This window comes from Pelodiscus sinensis, chromosome 5, assembly GCF_052426305.1.
Source record: "Pelodiscus sinensis isolate ZL-2025 chromosome 5, ASM5242630v1, whole genome shotgun sequence".
NCBI classification, from domain to species: domain Eukaryota; kingdom Metazoa; phylum Chordata; order Testudines; family Trionychidae; genus Pelodiscus; species Pelodiscus sinensis.
The window spans coordinates 62,528,546-62,543,382 of NC_143056.1; the positions used below are offsets into that span (position 1 = coordinate 62,528,546).

The following is a 14,837-nucleotide window of genomic DNA, read 5'->3' on the forward strand; positions in this document are numbered from 1 at the left end:
ATGTGGAGATTGTGACCAGTTAGATTTTTTCCTAATATATTCCAGTGCTCAAGACTAATGTGGACTATGAGTTTCAAAACTGCTGTAATTGGATATAGCACAACCAAGATTTTTATCCATCAACTGCTACCTGAAATTTTCTTGTAAACTCTTAACTACAGGCTTTTTGTTACATGTTTGACAAAGTAAAATTGCAGCTGATTATTATAATAGCTGAAGACAACTGAAACCTAAACATTGGGCCTGACCGATACAAGAGAGGCTGTATTCCTGAAGGGGTCACTGCCAGTGTTCTCTCTACTTTGTCCCCATACTTGAGCAAAATTAATTTTGTTATATGCATTAATTTGGAGGTGATGTGTGACACATCACCTTCATATTGGTGCACATAACAAAATTTATGTGGTGCGGGGGAGCAAGAAGTTTAGTGTGGGAGGGGGTTCAGGCATGGAGCAGATGGTTGGGGTGCAAGGTTGTGAGGGATCTGGCTCGGTGTGCGGGTACTAGGGTGGGGCTGGAGATGAGTGATCTTGGGAGGGATTGGGGTGTACAAGAGTGTTTCAGAGCTACTGTAAGGAGAAGACCATTCCCCCAGCTCTCCTCACACAGACCAGTTGCTGCTATGAGGAGATACAGCATGTCCCTCCACTGTGGCAGCTTCAGGACTGGGCCTCCCCAGCTGTGGCAGGGTTGGGGGCTACAGGGTCATAGTGGGATCAGGACAGGACCACTGCGGCAGGGTTGGGAGCCAGTCCAGGTGGCCCTGGTTGTGATAAGTTGGGAGGCTGGCGGGGTGGGTTCAGCCTCCCCTAGATGACTGTGCCCTTCATGGCCTTCTGGAGTACCTGCACAGGGCTAACTAGGTAGTTAAATAAGCAATGCAGCTTACAGGGAACTTAAGTCACAGCTAAGCCTCAGAGCAGTGTGTTGGGCAGAGAGTGGCTTCTAATACTACTTTCCTTTAGTTGCTGAGTTGGAAGAATGTGATGCAGATATCAGTGATCCAGTGACAGACTGGGAGTCCAAAGTGAGACACTTGGAGAAAGGTAATGGGGCCAGTCGTGGTGTATTTCTGATAATGAAACTGTTTGGAAAAGTTTATGGCCCAGAATAGGAGATATGTACCTACAGACTAGTATGAAAGCAAACACTGAAGGTGGGCATCTTACCACAGTTATCTTTCCTGGGTTGGGAGACTGCTATCCACATAAACAATCCTTTCTGCATTTGATTGCCTTTTTTTCCAGAAACTCAGAATTTGGAATACAATGAGCTGAAAAGAACATGCATTGTTCTCCAAGTGCTGAATAATTGCCCACTGACATTTTAGTAGGAGTAACTACCATCATCCTGGAATTTCGCCTGATGTCGAGAACCATGGCTATACAGCCAGTCCTTTTTTTTAATATGCTTTTCAGACTGTTTGCAGTTCTCTTTCATAGCTCTTTTTTATATTCTTAGAGCTTGAAAACCTCAAAGCCCAAGAAGAGGAGCTGCAAAGGTAGAATTTCACACAATGATTCTTTTACTTTTCTTTAAAGCTTATATGTTCACTCAGATTCTACATGTTGTATCAAGGTGCTTTGTCTTCTCAGAACATCTGATTTTGTTGCTGTATTTCTGTAGGAATCTAACAAATCTGGAGGCTAGGAAACAACAGGGATTTTCTGAGATAAATTGTCTGCAGACTAAAGCAAGCAACTGTGAGGAGCTCCTCGATAGATACAAGTAAGGGAAATAAAGGGTCTTCAGCTTTGATTTTTATCCCAGATATCAACCAGTTAGTTCCCTCTTCCCTCATTGGTAGTGCTAATGAATTTTTAACTGATGCTACATTTGAAGCCTACCTTCTGGCAATATTGGATTAACAGGAAAACTTCTATGAGTTTAGTGTATAGTAGGATGCACTGATTTTATATACATAAGGGTCACTGCAAAGTTTCTTCCTATTGCAGACTCTCCTGCCCTTGCATAATGAGTATTTTTATTTTAATGTTGCCTCTTAATAGAAGACAGATTTTTCGATATTTCCTGGAAGATCATGCACATGCTATGATTTCCATCTGATTTGAGCTACAGGGACAGCAAATTGCCAGCTACCATAGGCACATTTATGTGGTGGCAGATGATGTGTATCTGCACTTCATACTCTGACCTTGTTCCTCTTTGTTTCTTTGGTTGTAACTCAGATTTTTCTTTTTTTAGTTTCACTGAATGGGAGATGAGTGAATGGAGTGATCAGCAGGCAGTGTTCACCTTCCTTTATGATTCTATAGAACTGACTATCATATTTGGGCCACCAGTGGGTGAGTGGCAAAATTTGGCAAGAGCTTTCTCTGGTTTGCAAACCAAAGGTTTACATAGTAGAAATCCATTGGATCAGGCTGACCTTTTTAGACTTTATACTATTAGGAGAGGCAAAAGTGAAAGCATTAAAATTGAGTTAAAGTGGTTTATGGATTAGGATTTGTCATACTGTCAGTGTTCAGTGTCATCAGTTAGCATTCTCGGGGTTGTCCTGGCACGCTCCTGACAGGACCTCTACTCCGTCGGTGATATACTTTTGGCTGTGTGCATGCTCTCCCTTTATCTGAAGTGTTAGACCCCGTGCACTTGGGTCAACACAGGAGATCTCTGAGAGCCCCTGAAACGACAGATGCAGGCAAGGGTAAAATTGAGCAGGTTTATTGTCAAATGTGATGCACTAATAGTTGTTAGCAGAAGTGCTCATGCTAAACCACTGTGCATTTGGCACGCGTTGACAATGTACCAATGCATAGCATGCCTATTACCAAATAACAGATATTAACAGCAGTTAACCAGAGTTAAACTACTGTGCACTCTGTAAGTCCTCTAGGCAATGACATCTGTCGTTTAAGGTGCCTAGTGCACCCCCCCAAGGTTGGTCGGAGAGTACCCTTTGCCGTGGCCTTTTATAGACAGGTACAAATTTACATCACTTCTTTACGGACCAGGTTGCTACCCTCTGTTGCCTAGTTACCAACCCTCACCTTATGGAAGGGGGGCTCACTTACTATCCTTTATGCTGTCAGTTTCGGCCTAGTCCTGAACCTAGGTCGGTATGTACATTAGTTTTTGGGGAGTCTTTGTACCAAGACATTTCTTATTAAGATGTTCTGCTATTCCCCTTTGGCTTAGTCCGTACTTGGCCTCCCTATGTCCTTCCATGCTCCACCTAACTTATACAATTATCAACAGGGCCTCTTTCTTGGCTCCTGTGTTACTGAACCAAAGTCTTGCTCACTAGATTGCAGGCCAGTTGCTGTTTTCATGTTACAGGCCTCTAGTCAGGCCTGCTGACTAATGTTACTGACCCTCAACTTACTACAGGATTCAGACACGACTTTAACAAAGGATTAAATCATACAACCTGGATATCTGTTCCTAGAGATATATCTCTGGGGTGTTTAGCATGCACAGTCTAGGAATACACACTTACAATATGGTTTGTTTTTGGTCTCTTACAGATGGTGCTGTTTTCAATGACAATCCATGCAGAAAGATCATTAATATGAGCTTTGAATCTCTGTTGGATGGTAAGGCTCTGAAGTGGCTTGCTGCTCTGGTCCTGGGTTTGCCTGTTTCTAGGAAGGCATATTTGTACTTTATCTGCAAGTGCATTGCTTGATGGTCCCAAAAAGAGATTACTGATTATACATATAAGCAGGACTGAAAAATAATTCTTGCTTTTGTCTTAACAGAAAAAAAAGCTCCACTTTCATCATGTCTAGTTCAAAGGCTCATCTTCCAATTTATTGAAAGTCAAGGTTTCTGGCAGACAAAATGCACAACAATGCAACACCTGCCTCAGGTAATGTTCCAAGAAATTAATCAGTAGATCCCTGAGATGATGATCATGGAATCTATTCTGTCCATTCTTCAACAATATTTTCTTAAAATAAAGTTCAGCCTTGAATTTCTGAATATTCTGCTGCATAAGTATTTGCCATAAGGAAAGTGATTCTAAAGCTGTAGTCCAGTGGTCCCCAACCTTTAGAGGCCGCCGGGCGCCAGGGGGCGTGGCCATTCACCTGCCGGGCACCAGGGGGCGGGGACACATGAACGCCCGGGGACAGCCCCTCCCCATAGCCGTGTTCTCAGGGGCGGGGCCCCCCCATAGCCACGTGCTCAGGGGCGGGGCTCCCCCGCAAGCGCCGCGTGCCCGGGGCCGGTGCACCCTCCAAATGCTGCGCGCCCGGGGCCGGCCCCCCTGCAAGCACCCGGGGCCGGCGGCCCTCCCCCCAAGCGTCGCGCGCCTGGGGCGCGAACGGCCAATTCGCAGCACTCCCGGGGTCGGCGCTTACCATGCGCCCGGGCCAGTTCCGGCACAGCACATGCACCATGTGCCCGGGGCCAGGCCAGCCCCGAGCACTTGGCGGGCGCCATGGCAGGGACCACTGCTGTAGTCAATCAACTTTAAGTCATACAGTAAAGTGTGTGGTTCTGATTCTGTGTAACTGTAGATACTTCACTCAATAGATTTGTTCCCTTGTTGATGTCTGTTTGCTTTATGACTGAAATAAACTGTACTATTTCTGTTAACCCTAGAGCTAACACAACCATTCAGGACAGAAATTATATTCTGGTTCCTACATAAGAGTGGCTTTAATTGCTGAACCACATTTGGCCTTCCCACATGGATGCACAGTTATATTTGAGGGCATAAGTTGGACAGCAGAATCTTTCTGTGGTAATATCTGAGCAGTTTCATTTTCAGGACTCAAACTGAATGCAGAGTTACAATTATGGAGCTTTTTATGTACTTTGTAGAATAGAATTACAAATAATTTTAAATTATTATGTAGCTAATACGTGTGCTCTAATGTGATTACTCTTTCTGATTGTCCACTTAGATGCTGCATGAGATCTCATTAGTGGTGAATCGCTGTCGACTCTTAGGAGAAGAGATTGAGTTTCTGAACAGATGGGGTGGAAAATGTAATCTTCTGAAGACAGAGGTGGACAACACAAAGTGAGTGATGTAAACATCAAACCTACTCCGATTCAACCTCAAAAAAGAGCTGTTAGTGACTACTCACAAACAGAAGACTTTGAAACAGTTTCATTGTACCCTTAATCACGGAAGCTAGCTGACATCCAAAACTTCATTGTGTGTAGTTTTTTTTTTTGTATGGTTGGTTTTTTTTGCAAATTCAGCATCTTTTGAAAAACAAAACTTAACTTCAGAATAGCAGGAAACGAACACTTGGGGGATTCTGTCAGCTTCCTTGCTAACACCTCTTTCATTCCTTGATACCTGTACTTTGACAAATATTTGTACCCAAGGCATTGGATCAGGGTGCAGCAATGTGCAGGGAATCAGGACCAAGAGTTATTCTTCAAATAGATGTAGCTGTGTGTGTGTGTGTGTGTGTGTGTGTGTGTGTGTGTGTGTGTGTGTAATCATCGTACTGAAGATGGAGAATTTTGCCTAGCTGTACCAGTAAAGGGAGGGTGCTCAGACCTCATGGCCACAGCCCCTCCTTGGCTCTGCGAAGCAACATCTCCCAAAACAGCCCCCCTTAGTTCCACTTGCCACTTGGAGCTAGAGTCCAAGCTTTGGTCTTAACCTCTTACTACTGTAATGTTTTTTTTCTAGTTGTATATAGTTAGTGAGTATTCTCAGTGGCAGTTAAATTAATGTCGGTTGTATTTAGTTAAATATCCCCTTTTGATGCCCTCATCAGGGTTTAAACATTGTCTATTGTATGGGGGAGCGATCCCTAACAATAGTCCTTCAGATATGGGTGTATGTTGTGTTTGGGTGAGATCTTTGTGAAGGAGTAGTGTTTGATTTGTATATCAATCACCAAATGAATTCAAGTGGCTAAGGGCCTTTGCCTAAAGCAGCACTTGCTTGAAGAGGCCATGTGGCTTACTTTGACACCAAGGCCTTTGTAGGATCAGAGGTCGCCTTTGGGTTCTGAGAGTACTGCCCACTTCACGTTCTGGATCACACACCTCTCCAAAGAGATGGAGCCATTCCCTGTGGAATATATCAATGAAAAGGACACAAAAGACCAATCAAAACCACTCTCGAACTTGTGGGGATTCTTTACTCTTCTAGGAATAGCGTGGAGCAGCACAGGATTAGTCCCAGTGTGCAGGGCGATATGGATGCCTGTAATTGCTTCCCAGGACCGAGTAGGACTGTTCACTTCAATTCTGACTCCTAGACATCCATTGAGTCTGATACCAGCAAGGGCAATGCTGGCACTAACTTTCCATATTATAGCAGATCTTTGCCTTTCTGTCCCAACCTCTCCTTTAGTGCTGGACTTGGCCATGGTGGAGTCATTTTTAGCCCCATTGGCTGGACAAGCCAATGTACACTTGGATCTGTCAGTACTGCACCCCAGTGTTCCCGTTCCAGTCTGTGGGGAAGTGCAGGTGACCCCTGCACTTCCAACCTAGTTGGTTCCTGAAGAACCGTCGTAAGTCAAGCCATCATAAGTTGAATCCTTATTTCCCATAGGCACAATGTTATAAATGATGGTTCCGTTCCTGGAGACCCATGTCATACCCTAAAAATACCAAAATTGACTATGGAAATGGAGGAAAACTAAACTAAATAGTTCAAATAATGCACAAAAATAACTAAAAAGTGGCGGAGATGGTCAAGCAGCAACTGCAAACTGGCGAGTCTGACTGACCTTGTGTGTTTCCTGTTTTGGGATGATGCATGGAGTCTGCTTTGTACACTGTCATAAATGAGAACTGTGGGGTTTTAGGAGCTATCAGGCACAAAAAAAATGGTTGTAAATGCCGGGGGTTGTAAGTCAGGCAGTCATAAGTTGGGGGTCGCCTATTCCAGGCTCAATGCAAGGGATCTTGTCACTGAGAAACTCTTTTGCACTGTTGTAGTTGGTGCTGTATATGTTACTGTGGTGGCATTCATCACCTTCCACCTCAATACCATCCATCATTTCAGTAATGCAGCTGTCTTTGGGGTTGACACTGCTTCTACTGCTGGAAACAATGGAGGGTGTACTCAGCTTCAGTAATACCATTTCCACCATCAGTGTCCATTTCCATTCTGTTCTGGGCTACAGAGGAGTCAGACTAGTTGCTCACATCCTCAGGGCTGGCTCCACCCTTATCCTCTTAAAGCCCAAGACGCCTCAGCATCCAGATTGGGATCATCTTCTTTCCATTTTCCATTTCTGGCTTGCATTGGGGACCATTTATGGAACTCTATGACTGTCTTGTGATTAGGAAACCTATTGGTCCTTACCTGTCTATCTCTGTGGATGCTCTTTAGATGTAAGGGTCCCACTCATCATCTTGCCCTAAGGGCAAGGTTATTGGACAGGTCTTCAGCAGTGGCTGTTGACTCACCACAAGCCCAGGCACCAGTAAACCTTTCATTGCCTCCAGAGTCATCCACCCAGGTCCATTGGTCCTGGAGCAAGATCTGGCTCTGATACAGTTTAGGGCCGTAAAAGTGTAGTTGATTAACCAATAAGCAAAAGCTTACAGGTTAATGCTATAGACTACATAGGTTCTCCCCTCCTCTTCCCCCTCCCCCCTGCCCACTTGCCAGTAAATTTTTTAGCAAGCTAGGCTGCTGGCTAGCCTGCTAAGTTCTGGCTCGCACTGGGTCCACGAGCTAAGACCACCCCCTAGACAGGGGCTGCTGCCATCCTGTGCCACTGCTTTATCAGAGGCAGCAGCATAGGGCAGCAGCACAGGTCCACAAAGGGAGCTGGGTTTTAAACGGTCTCCTCTTGCAGACCAGCTCCCACCTGGCACCCCATGGTGCTGTCTCTGATACAGTGGCAGCAGTGCAGAGTGGCAGTGGTGTTCTCGGGAGTGAGGCTGGAGTGCAATGGCTGCTGCCCCGCCCCCAGAGATTATAGAATAGTTGACTAACCATTAAGAATTCATGAGGTTACTCGACTATTCAGTTAACCAATATTTAACATCCCTAGTACAATTAACCACTTCTTTATTCTTTAGTGTTGTAATGCCTCAAACTCCTTGGCTGGAACTGCGGTGAACAATAGAACCCAACTGGGCAGGTTTATTTCCACTCCCAACAACAGGCACTCAAAGTGGGTGGTCCTTATGGGCAGGGCTCACCAAGCAGTGTTTGCGCTGTGCATGCGCTGACCGCACTGTGTGGCCCTGCTGGTTTCAAATCCACTTGCCATGGGCTATGTCTAAGTTTTCAGACTAGTTTCAGGCACTTATCACTGAGGGCTGCTTGATCGAGAAGACTTTGTTGCAGTCTGCACTGGATATGGTGGATAGCTCAGCCACAGTGATACTCAGCAGTGGACATGAGAGAGAAGTCTTAGCTTCAGAATTTGGGCATTACTCTCAGCATCCAATAGGCTACAGAGAATTTGTCCTTTGGACAAGATTTTTTTTTTTTCGACGAAGAATAAGATTCAGCAGTCTAGGGGTACCCTGTGGTTGTCAGGGTGTATAGAGAGGAACTACTGCTGTGGTCAGCAGCAGCACTATGATTGACAGCACACATTTTCCTCGCACAAGACAGTGGGACTATCTCAGAAGGGGGCATAGGTCCTAGAGGAGGAGGCATTCAGGTATGGGGTTTGGCCAGTCTCACATGCTTTTACCCGGCACTCCCTGAGTACGTTTTTTTGATTCCTCAATCCAGAGCAGTGTTACAGTGGTCTTTCCCTTCTTCCCATTCCCACTCTTTGGGGACAGGCTAGCTTGCTTTCACAATGTTTGATCTCCACAGACAGCTGGGCCCTAAGCACTATCAGATTGGGCTTCACCATCTAGTTCATTTGCATCCCTCCCACCACCCTCCTTCCCCATTCCTCTTCAAGAAACCCTCTCATGAGATACTGCTCCTCAAGTAGGTTTACTTGCTACTGGCTTGGGAGCAGTGGAGGATGTTCAGCCAGAACACTATGGTTGGGGCTTTTAATCCCAGTACTTTCTGGTGCCCAAATCCAAGGAAGGAGTGAGATCTATTCTTCACCTTCATGGCCTCAACAAATATATCTGATACATGAAGTTTTGAATGGTCACTCTATTGACTATCCTCCCTGTGTTATCTCAGAATGTCTGGCTTACTGTTCAGGACCTTCAGGACATGATTCACATGATGATTTTGCTGATTTGACCACTACTATGAATCAAAGGAAGAGAGAGAGCCATTTTCAATTTACAATGCTTCCCTTTGGGCTCTTTCACCCCTGGGGTTTTTACCAATTGTGTGGTCGGGGTAATGGCATACCTTAAGACAAAAGAATCAACATCTTGCATCTGGATGACTGGTTTCGGAGAGGCTGGTGAAGAGAGGAAGTCCTTTTGCATATTGATGCTACATCGTATTTACGTGACCATCTGGGTCTCATCCTAAATACCAGTAAGTCGACTTTGGTTCTCATTCAGAAAATAGAATTAATTGGGAGCCCTGAAATGCTAAGAGTTGAAGAGCATTATTGTATACCGAGAGTTTTTTCAGATGATTCACTACTTTTGCCTGCATCTGTAGTCTGTCTTCCACAACAGTGTGGACATGTGCAGTGTTGTTTCATGGACATCTGTACACACATTTATGAACCTTTGTCGTTACCATATCTTCCAGGGCAGAAGCAATCTTTGGTAGAGCTGCCCTGCAATCTTTGGGAAGATTCAAAGCCCTGCCTCCCTGGGTGGGATCTGCTTGTGGGTCACAAAGTGGAATTCACAGCTGCATCTACTTGAAAAAAATGGTTACTTACTGTAACTGTGGTTCTTCGTGTATTTTGTGACCCACTTCTGTCTCCTCTGCATTGGAGACTTGTCTCTGCATGTTGGTGTGAACGGCCTGGAGGCTTGGGGCTCCCCCACCTCATGGTCAAAGGAGGAGCTCTGGCCACAAGCATTTGCCATTTATGGTACTGTTAGGCCCCCTTTTCTGGCTTCACTGTGCTGGGTACGTACATCGCTAAATGGAATACACTGCTGCATCACATCACATCACAATCAGTGTTACAGTAAATAACTGTCATTCTTGCATTTGGTCTTTAGGGGGGAAAAATAAAAACAGCAAAGTGAAGACATCTTGAGTTTGCTTCAGCCAGGCAGAAACCCACAGTCCTTAACTTAAAATGAATTTAAAACAATAATCCATATTCCTAGTTCCCACTTTCCCATGGTGCTTCCTTTTCTTGTGGCATGGCTGGGCTGGACTGGACAAGTACTTCACTGCAGAATCCTTCTTCCAGTTTCCACTGCCTCTTTGTATCCCTGTTCTAGTGAACCCTTTCTCTATGTTCTTAATGTGGGTTTATACACAGGCTGCTTTGTTTTTAATAATATCCCCTCATAATATCCTGCGTCCTTCACTACACCAACAAAAAAAAAAATGCAGTACTCTTTTTAGTGATGTCAGCAAAACAAATGTGCAGTTACAGGTTTGGAGAAATGATGTTTGTTGTTTTTTAAAGGGTGGAACATCAGAAAAAGAATCTTTCCTTTCCCCTCCTTTCTAGTCTTTAGAGAGATTGGTTTCTTCTGATGGGAACTTGGGCCTCATGCTTTTATTACTTAAAATGGCACAATTCCTTCAGCTTTACCTACTGCTACATTATAAACAAATTACACTGATGCTCTTCAAGAATTATAAAGTGAGGCTATGTATAACATCTTAATGTAGTTGTAGCTTTTTCCACCTGGAAACGCAATGTCAAAAGAAGCTACTAAAGGAAGCCATGACTTAATCCTTTTCATTTACTTTTTGTTTTCTTTGCAGAGTGAAGCTCTTGTTCTCCTCTTGTACAGCTTTTGCAAAGTTTGAGGTGATATTTTCTTTATCTGCCAACTACCCTTCAACACCACTCCAGTTCACTGTCCAAAAACAGATTGGGAGCCTTGGGTGAGTAGCACAAGTAAATAGTAAAGGACTATGGCATACTTTCTACTTCTAAGCAGTGAACAGGAAGTTAAATGCTAAGAAATATACTGTCAGAAGCTCATCTGAGAATTTCTTTTTGTCTTTCCCAGCCATGATGAAATTTCTGCTGTTCTGTCCAGTGTGCCACTGGGCACCAACTACCTGAAGAGAATGGTCAAAATGATTCATCACAACTTGCTCCAGGGTTCCCTGACTGTTCACTAAATCCACTCAGATCAATGCAGTTCTCATGCTGGATGTCTGTCCTCTTCAAACTTACAAGAATTGCCAGGTTGTTCCCACAGTGCAGTTAGCTTCTTTCAGTACTATGAGAATCTGATCTAGCAGCCAACTGTGAAATTGTCCGGTATTTAAACCACTGAAATGAAATCTCAGTAAGCCTACCACCAAACATCTCTCCTATACCAAAGTGTACTGAGGTAATGCAGAAAATTCTCTAGCAACAAGGAGGAATTTCAGATGATTTCCATTAACTTGGACCACTTTCCACATTTTTATTTCTCTTCCGCAACCCCTCCAGCCACTGCTGGTTATGGTTTCCCTTTTGTTACACTCTGCCCCAAACGAAAAAACTCTAGCTCCTGTAACCACCAAAATTAGTCTGATTTTTCTCTGGTTTGTTATTTCTAAGGGCTACTATCTATCTTCCAAGGTTTGCAGTACTCCAAGTTACTATCCGTAATTAGCCCAGATAATACATTTCAGATGATGCAATCAAATTTATGGAATGTCTGAGATCACAAATTATAATTCCATTTTCTGCTGTTTAACAAAATTATAATTTATAAAATTCACAAATGGCATACACTTTACTCTTCAGGTTACTGAAACCTGCTTCTAGCCATTGATTTTGCAGTGCAACAGTACCCAAAGTCACATGGATCAAGTTGTGAGCTTTTTTGTGTGGAATCATTCTGCACGTAAATCCTTTTCTAAAGCTAAGGTGTTGCACTATTTGAGGCACTTACTTAGGCTAAGCTCCCTATTTCTCAAAGGGGTAAGATGGCTAGATATGCAAATCTGTTTTTGCATAGTTTGTTCAGCAGGTGACCTGGTAGGAGATGTTCCAAAGTGCAGGATCTAGCAGGTGTACTTCTGTTCTCAACCGTTTTGTTACTATCTTGCTTGAGGCAGCTGTTTCCTTAAGGAAAGAAAACAAATGGTGGTGATTTTCATTACATAGAAAGACTTTTCTCTTCCTAAACAGATAGTGCTTGCTCTCTTTGTATCTTCAGTATTGGTAAAAAGGATTATGATAGATGTAACAAATTCAGCTAAAAAAATTCCAGCTATCTGAAAATGTTTTGTGATATGATCTCAAAAACAAACTACTCTTTTAGTTGTATTTCAGTCAAATTCATCATGATTTGATTAATTATTTCATAATTAAGTTCCTAAAGACTCTCTTAGTAATTTTAATGAAATTGCCACTACTAGAATTTTTTATTTACCTTTAAGGATTCTTTATGGCAAAAACTATTTTTTAAAATGTCATCATACATTCATGTTTTTTCCAGATATAATCTCCTTTACCTGTCTACCTTTTGTGTCATCACTGGAATAATATTCTTGCTTAGCAAATTATCTGTATCTTTGCTTCCATTAATTCTTTGTACTGATACTGATAAAAAGGAAACCAGTAACACATTCTAAACATTTGCTGAATGTCCTGGAGAAATAGGGATATAATTTGACATATAAATCACTAACCGACATCCTGCCTGTCTCTAAGTTTCCTATAAATTGCATAAGCTGTAATGCCCCGGAGCCATAAGGAGCATTCGGTGCACTATATTGAAGTGTTAGTCTTGTATAAAATTTTGTCAATAGGGCCTGATTTCTTTGACTTCAAAACTAAAACAAAATCTAGATAATACCTTTGACATATTTTGAACCTTTTTTTTTTTTTTTTTTTTGGTCTTAATGGTAATTGCATCTTCAGATTTAGAACTGAGAATGTCGTGAGTAAATAGAACCTGTTCCTATCTATGGTGTTGAAGCATCTAGTACTTATCATCTCTCCATTATGTGGGTTCCTGACAGTTTCTGTATGTCTGTAAAATATAAGAATTTTTAAATGTTTTCAGAAGTTTAAGCATTTATATATTTTGACGTTCTATGTTTTCCAATTTTCCTTCTATAGAAGGTAGTTTTGAAAAGCTTATTAAATATTTGTATTAATTATTTCCTTCTCTTCTTTACTGTGAAATAATTTAGAAGTTAAATTGATATTGTCAACTTATATCAGATTTCTATCTGAAAAATTACATAATCGCATGGGCGAAACTTTTGTCATTTCCTGTAAATTAGAGCAATATTTTTCTTGTCTTTTGTTTGTGAATTTGACAGTAGTTGTATGTAAGTTAGTTGCACTGTTTCTCCTGTACAGGCAGTCCCCGGGTTACGTACAAGATAGGGACTGTAGGTTTGTTCTTAAGTTGAATTTGTATGTAAGTCGGAACTGGTACATATTGTAGGGGAAACTCTAGCCAAACATTTCTCCAGAGCTCAGTTTTATTCTCCCACACCTCACTTCCTCAGTCCTTTATTCTCAAGCTGAGGTGTCTGCTGAGAAGCCGCTCCACGTCTCCCTGGTCTGCTGGGGGGGGGGGGGGCTAGCTTCGCGTCTCCCTGGTCTGCTGGGGGGAAGCAGCTAGTGCGGGGTTGCCTCACCCCGTTTGTAAGTAGGGATCTGATGTAAGTCGGATCCATGTAACCTGGGGACTGCCTGTATATAGTCTTAATTTCCTCCATTGTTTGTGTATGATTTGCACAAAATAGCAGGAGAAATGTAAGTACCCTAGGGAAAATGACCACAAACGGGGGCAGCAACCTCTTGAGATGCACTACCAGAAACTACTTTTAATGCATTTTAAAAGTATATATTTAAGTTGAAGTCTTGATATTTTTAACCACCAGAGGGCACTCCTGCAATACTTCATAAAATACTATGCACCATAGTGGTAAAAAATTGTCTGAGAGCCTTTGAAGAAAAAGTAAGCCAAGAACATCAGGGGGCTAAAAGGACTGGGATAGTGTGTGGTGAACTGTCTTTTAAGAGCTGTTGTAGCTTCTTTGTTTGGAGACCTGGAAGGCAGGGGAAATCATGCATCTGTAGCAGAGCACAGCAGAAATGAAGGAGCTCTAGTCTTGCATATAATTTTTATGCATAATGTGTGTACACATGAACCTCCAAGAGTTTTGGGTCTTAAAATTCACAGCATGCTGTCAAAGTGGAATTTCCCCCAGTTTTCCTCTAAGGTTTCAGTGCTGACTTGCAAGGTATTTGTAGAGTCACGACACTTAAACTCCATAGCAGTAATATACCCACAAGAATTGGTTTGCAAAGATAAATTGAGTTAGCATCTAATTTCACAATTATACTGCATATGTCCATTGTTCAGTCAGGGAACTCCATGAACAACTTTCTCGAGTATCTGATCATTTGCATTATCAGTTTGATCCTCTGACAGTGTTGAGCTGGGGTTAGAGCCCAACACTTCTGAATCCCAAGCCTATGTTACTTTTTTCAAAAGCCTGAGTAGTTAAGTTTTGCATAAAGAGAGAGATGAATTACAGTATGAGTCATTTACAAATGACAATGTCTGCTCCTTCTAAGTTCTGTTTTAGCATAAGGATACAACACCATCTGTAGAAGAGGCTGGTGATCCAAAATCAGGAATATGACTCAGAACTATGGATTTTAAATATAAACACTAAACTTAAATCTTAATTTGACTGGTTTTACATCTAAATAGCTTTTATAGAAATCATGGTAATTAAGATAAAACATGGTAATTTTACTTTCACTTAATGTGACTTTAATTTAAAAACTCCTGGTTTTGACTAAAAAATAAGCGACGTATAAGCATCTAAAATCATCCATTACAAAATCTTTTGTAGAAAATAAACATTATATATGTTTCAGGAGGGA

At 42.4% G+C, this 14,837-nt stretch overlaps 1 protein-coding gene across 5 annotated transcripts in view; it reads left to right on the forward strand.

Annotated features, from left to right (window-relative positions):
• Positions 1-14,837, forward strand: part of KNL1 (kinetochore scaffold 1) — a 51,688-nt gene extending 36,851 nt beyond the window's left edge. For all 5 annotated transcript variants that reach the window (XM_075927103.2, XM_075927101.2, XM_075927102.2 and 2 more), the window contains 9 exons: positions 966-1,046; positions 1,462-1,501; positions 1,627-1,728; positions 2,206-2,306; positions 3,489-3,557; positions 3,723-3,832; positions 4,875-4,993; positions 10,742-10,864; positions 10,993-14,837. In XM_075927103.2, the coding sequence (XP_075783218.2) occupies positions 966-1,046; positions 1,462-1,501; positions 1,627-1,728; positions 2,206-2,306; positions 3,489-3,557; positions 3,723-3,832; positions 4,875-4,993; positions 10,742-10,864; positions 10,993-11,107 (860 nt within the window). In that variant the 3' untranslated portion in view covers positions 11,108-14,837. The remainder of the gene's footprint in view (positions 1-965; positions 1,047-1,461; positions 1,502-1,626; positions 1,729-2,205; positions 2,307-3,488; positions 3,558-3,722; positions 3,833-4,874; positions 4,994-10,741; positions 10,865-10,992) is intronic.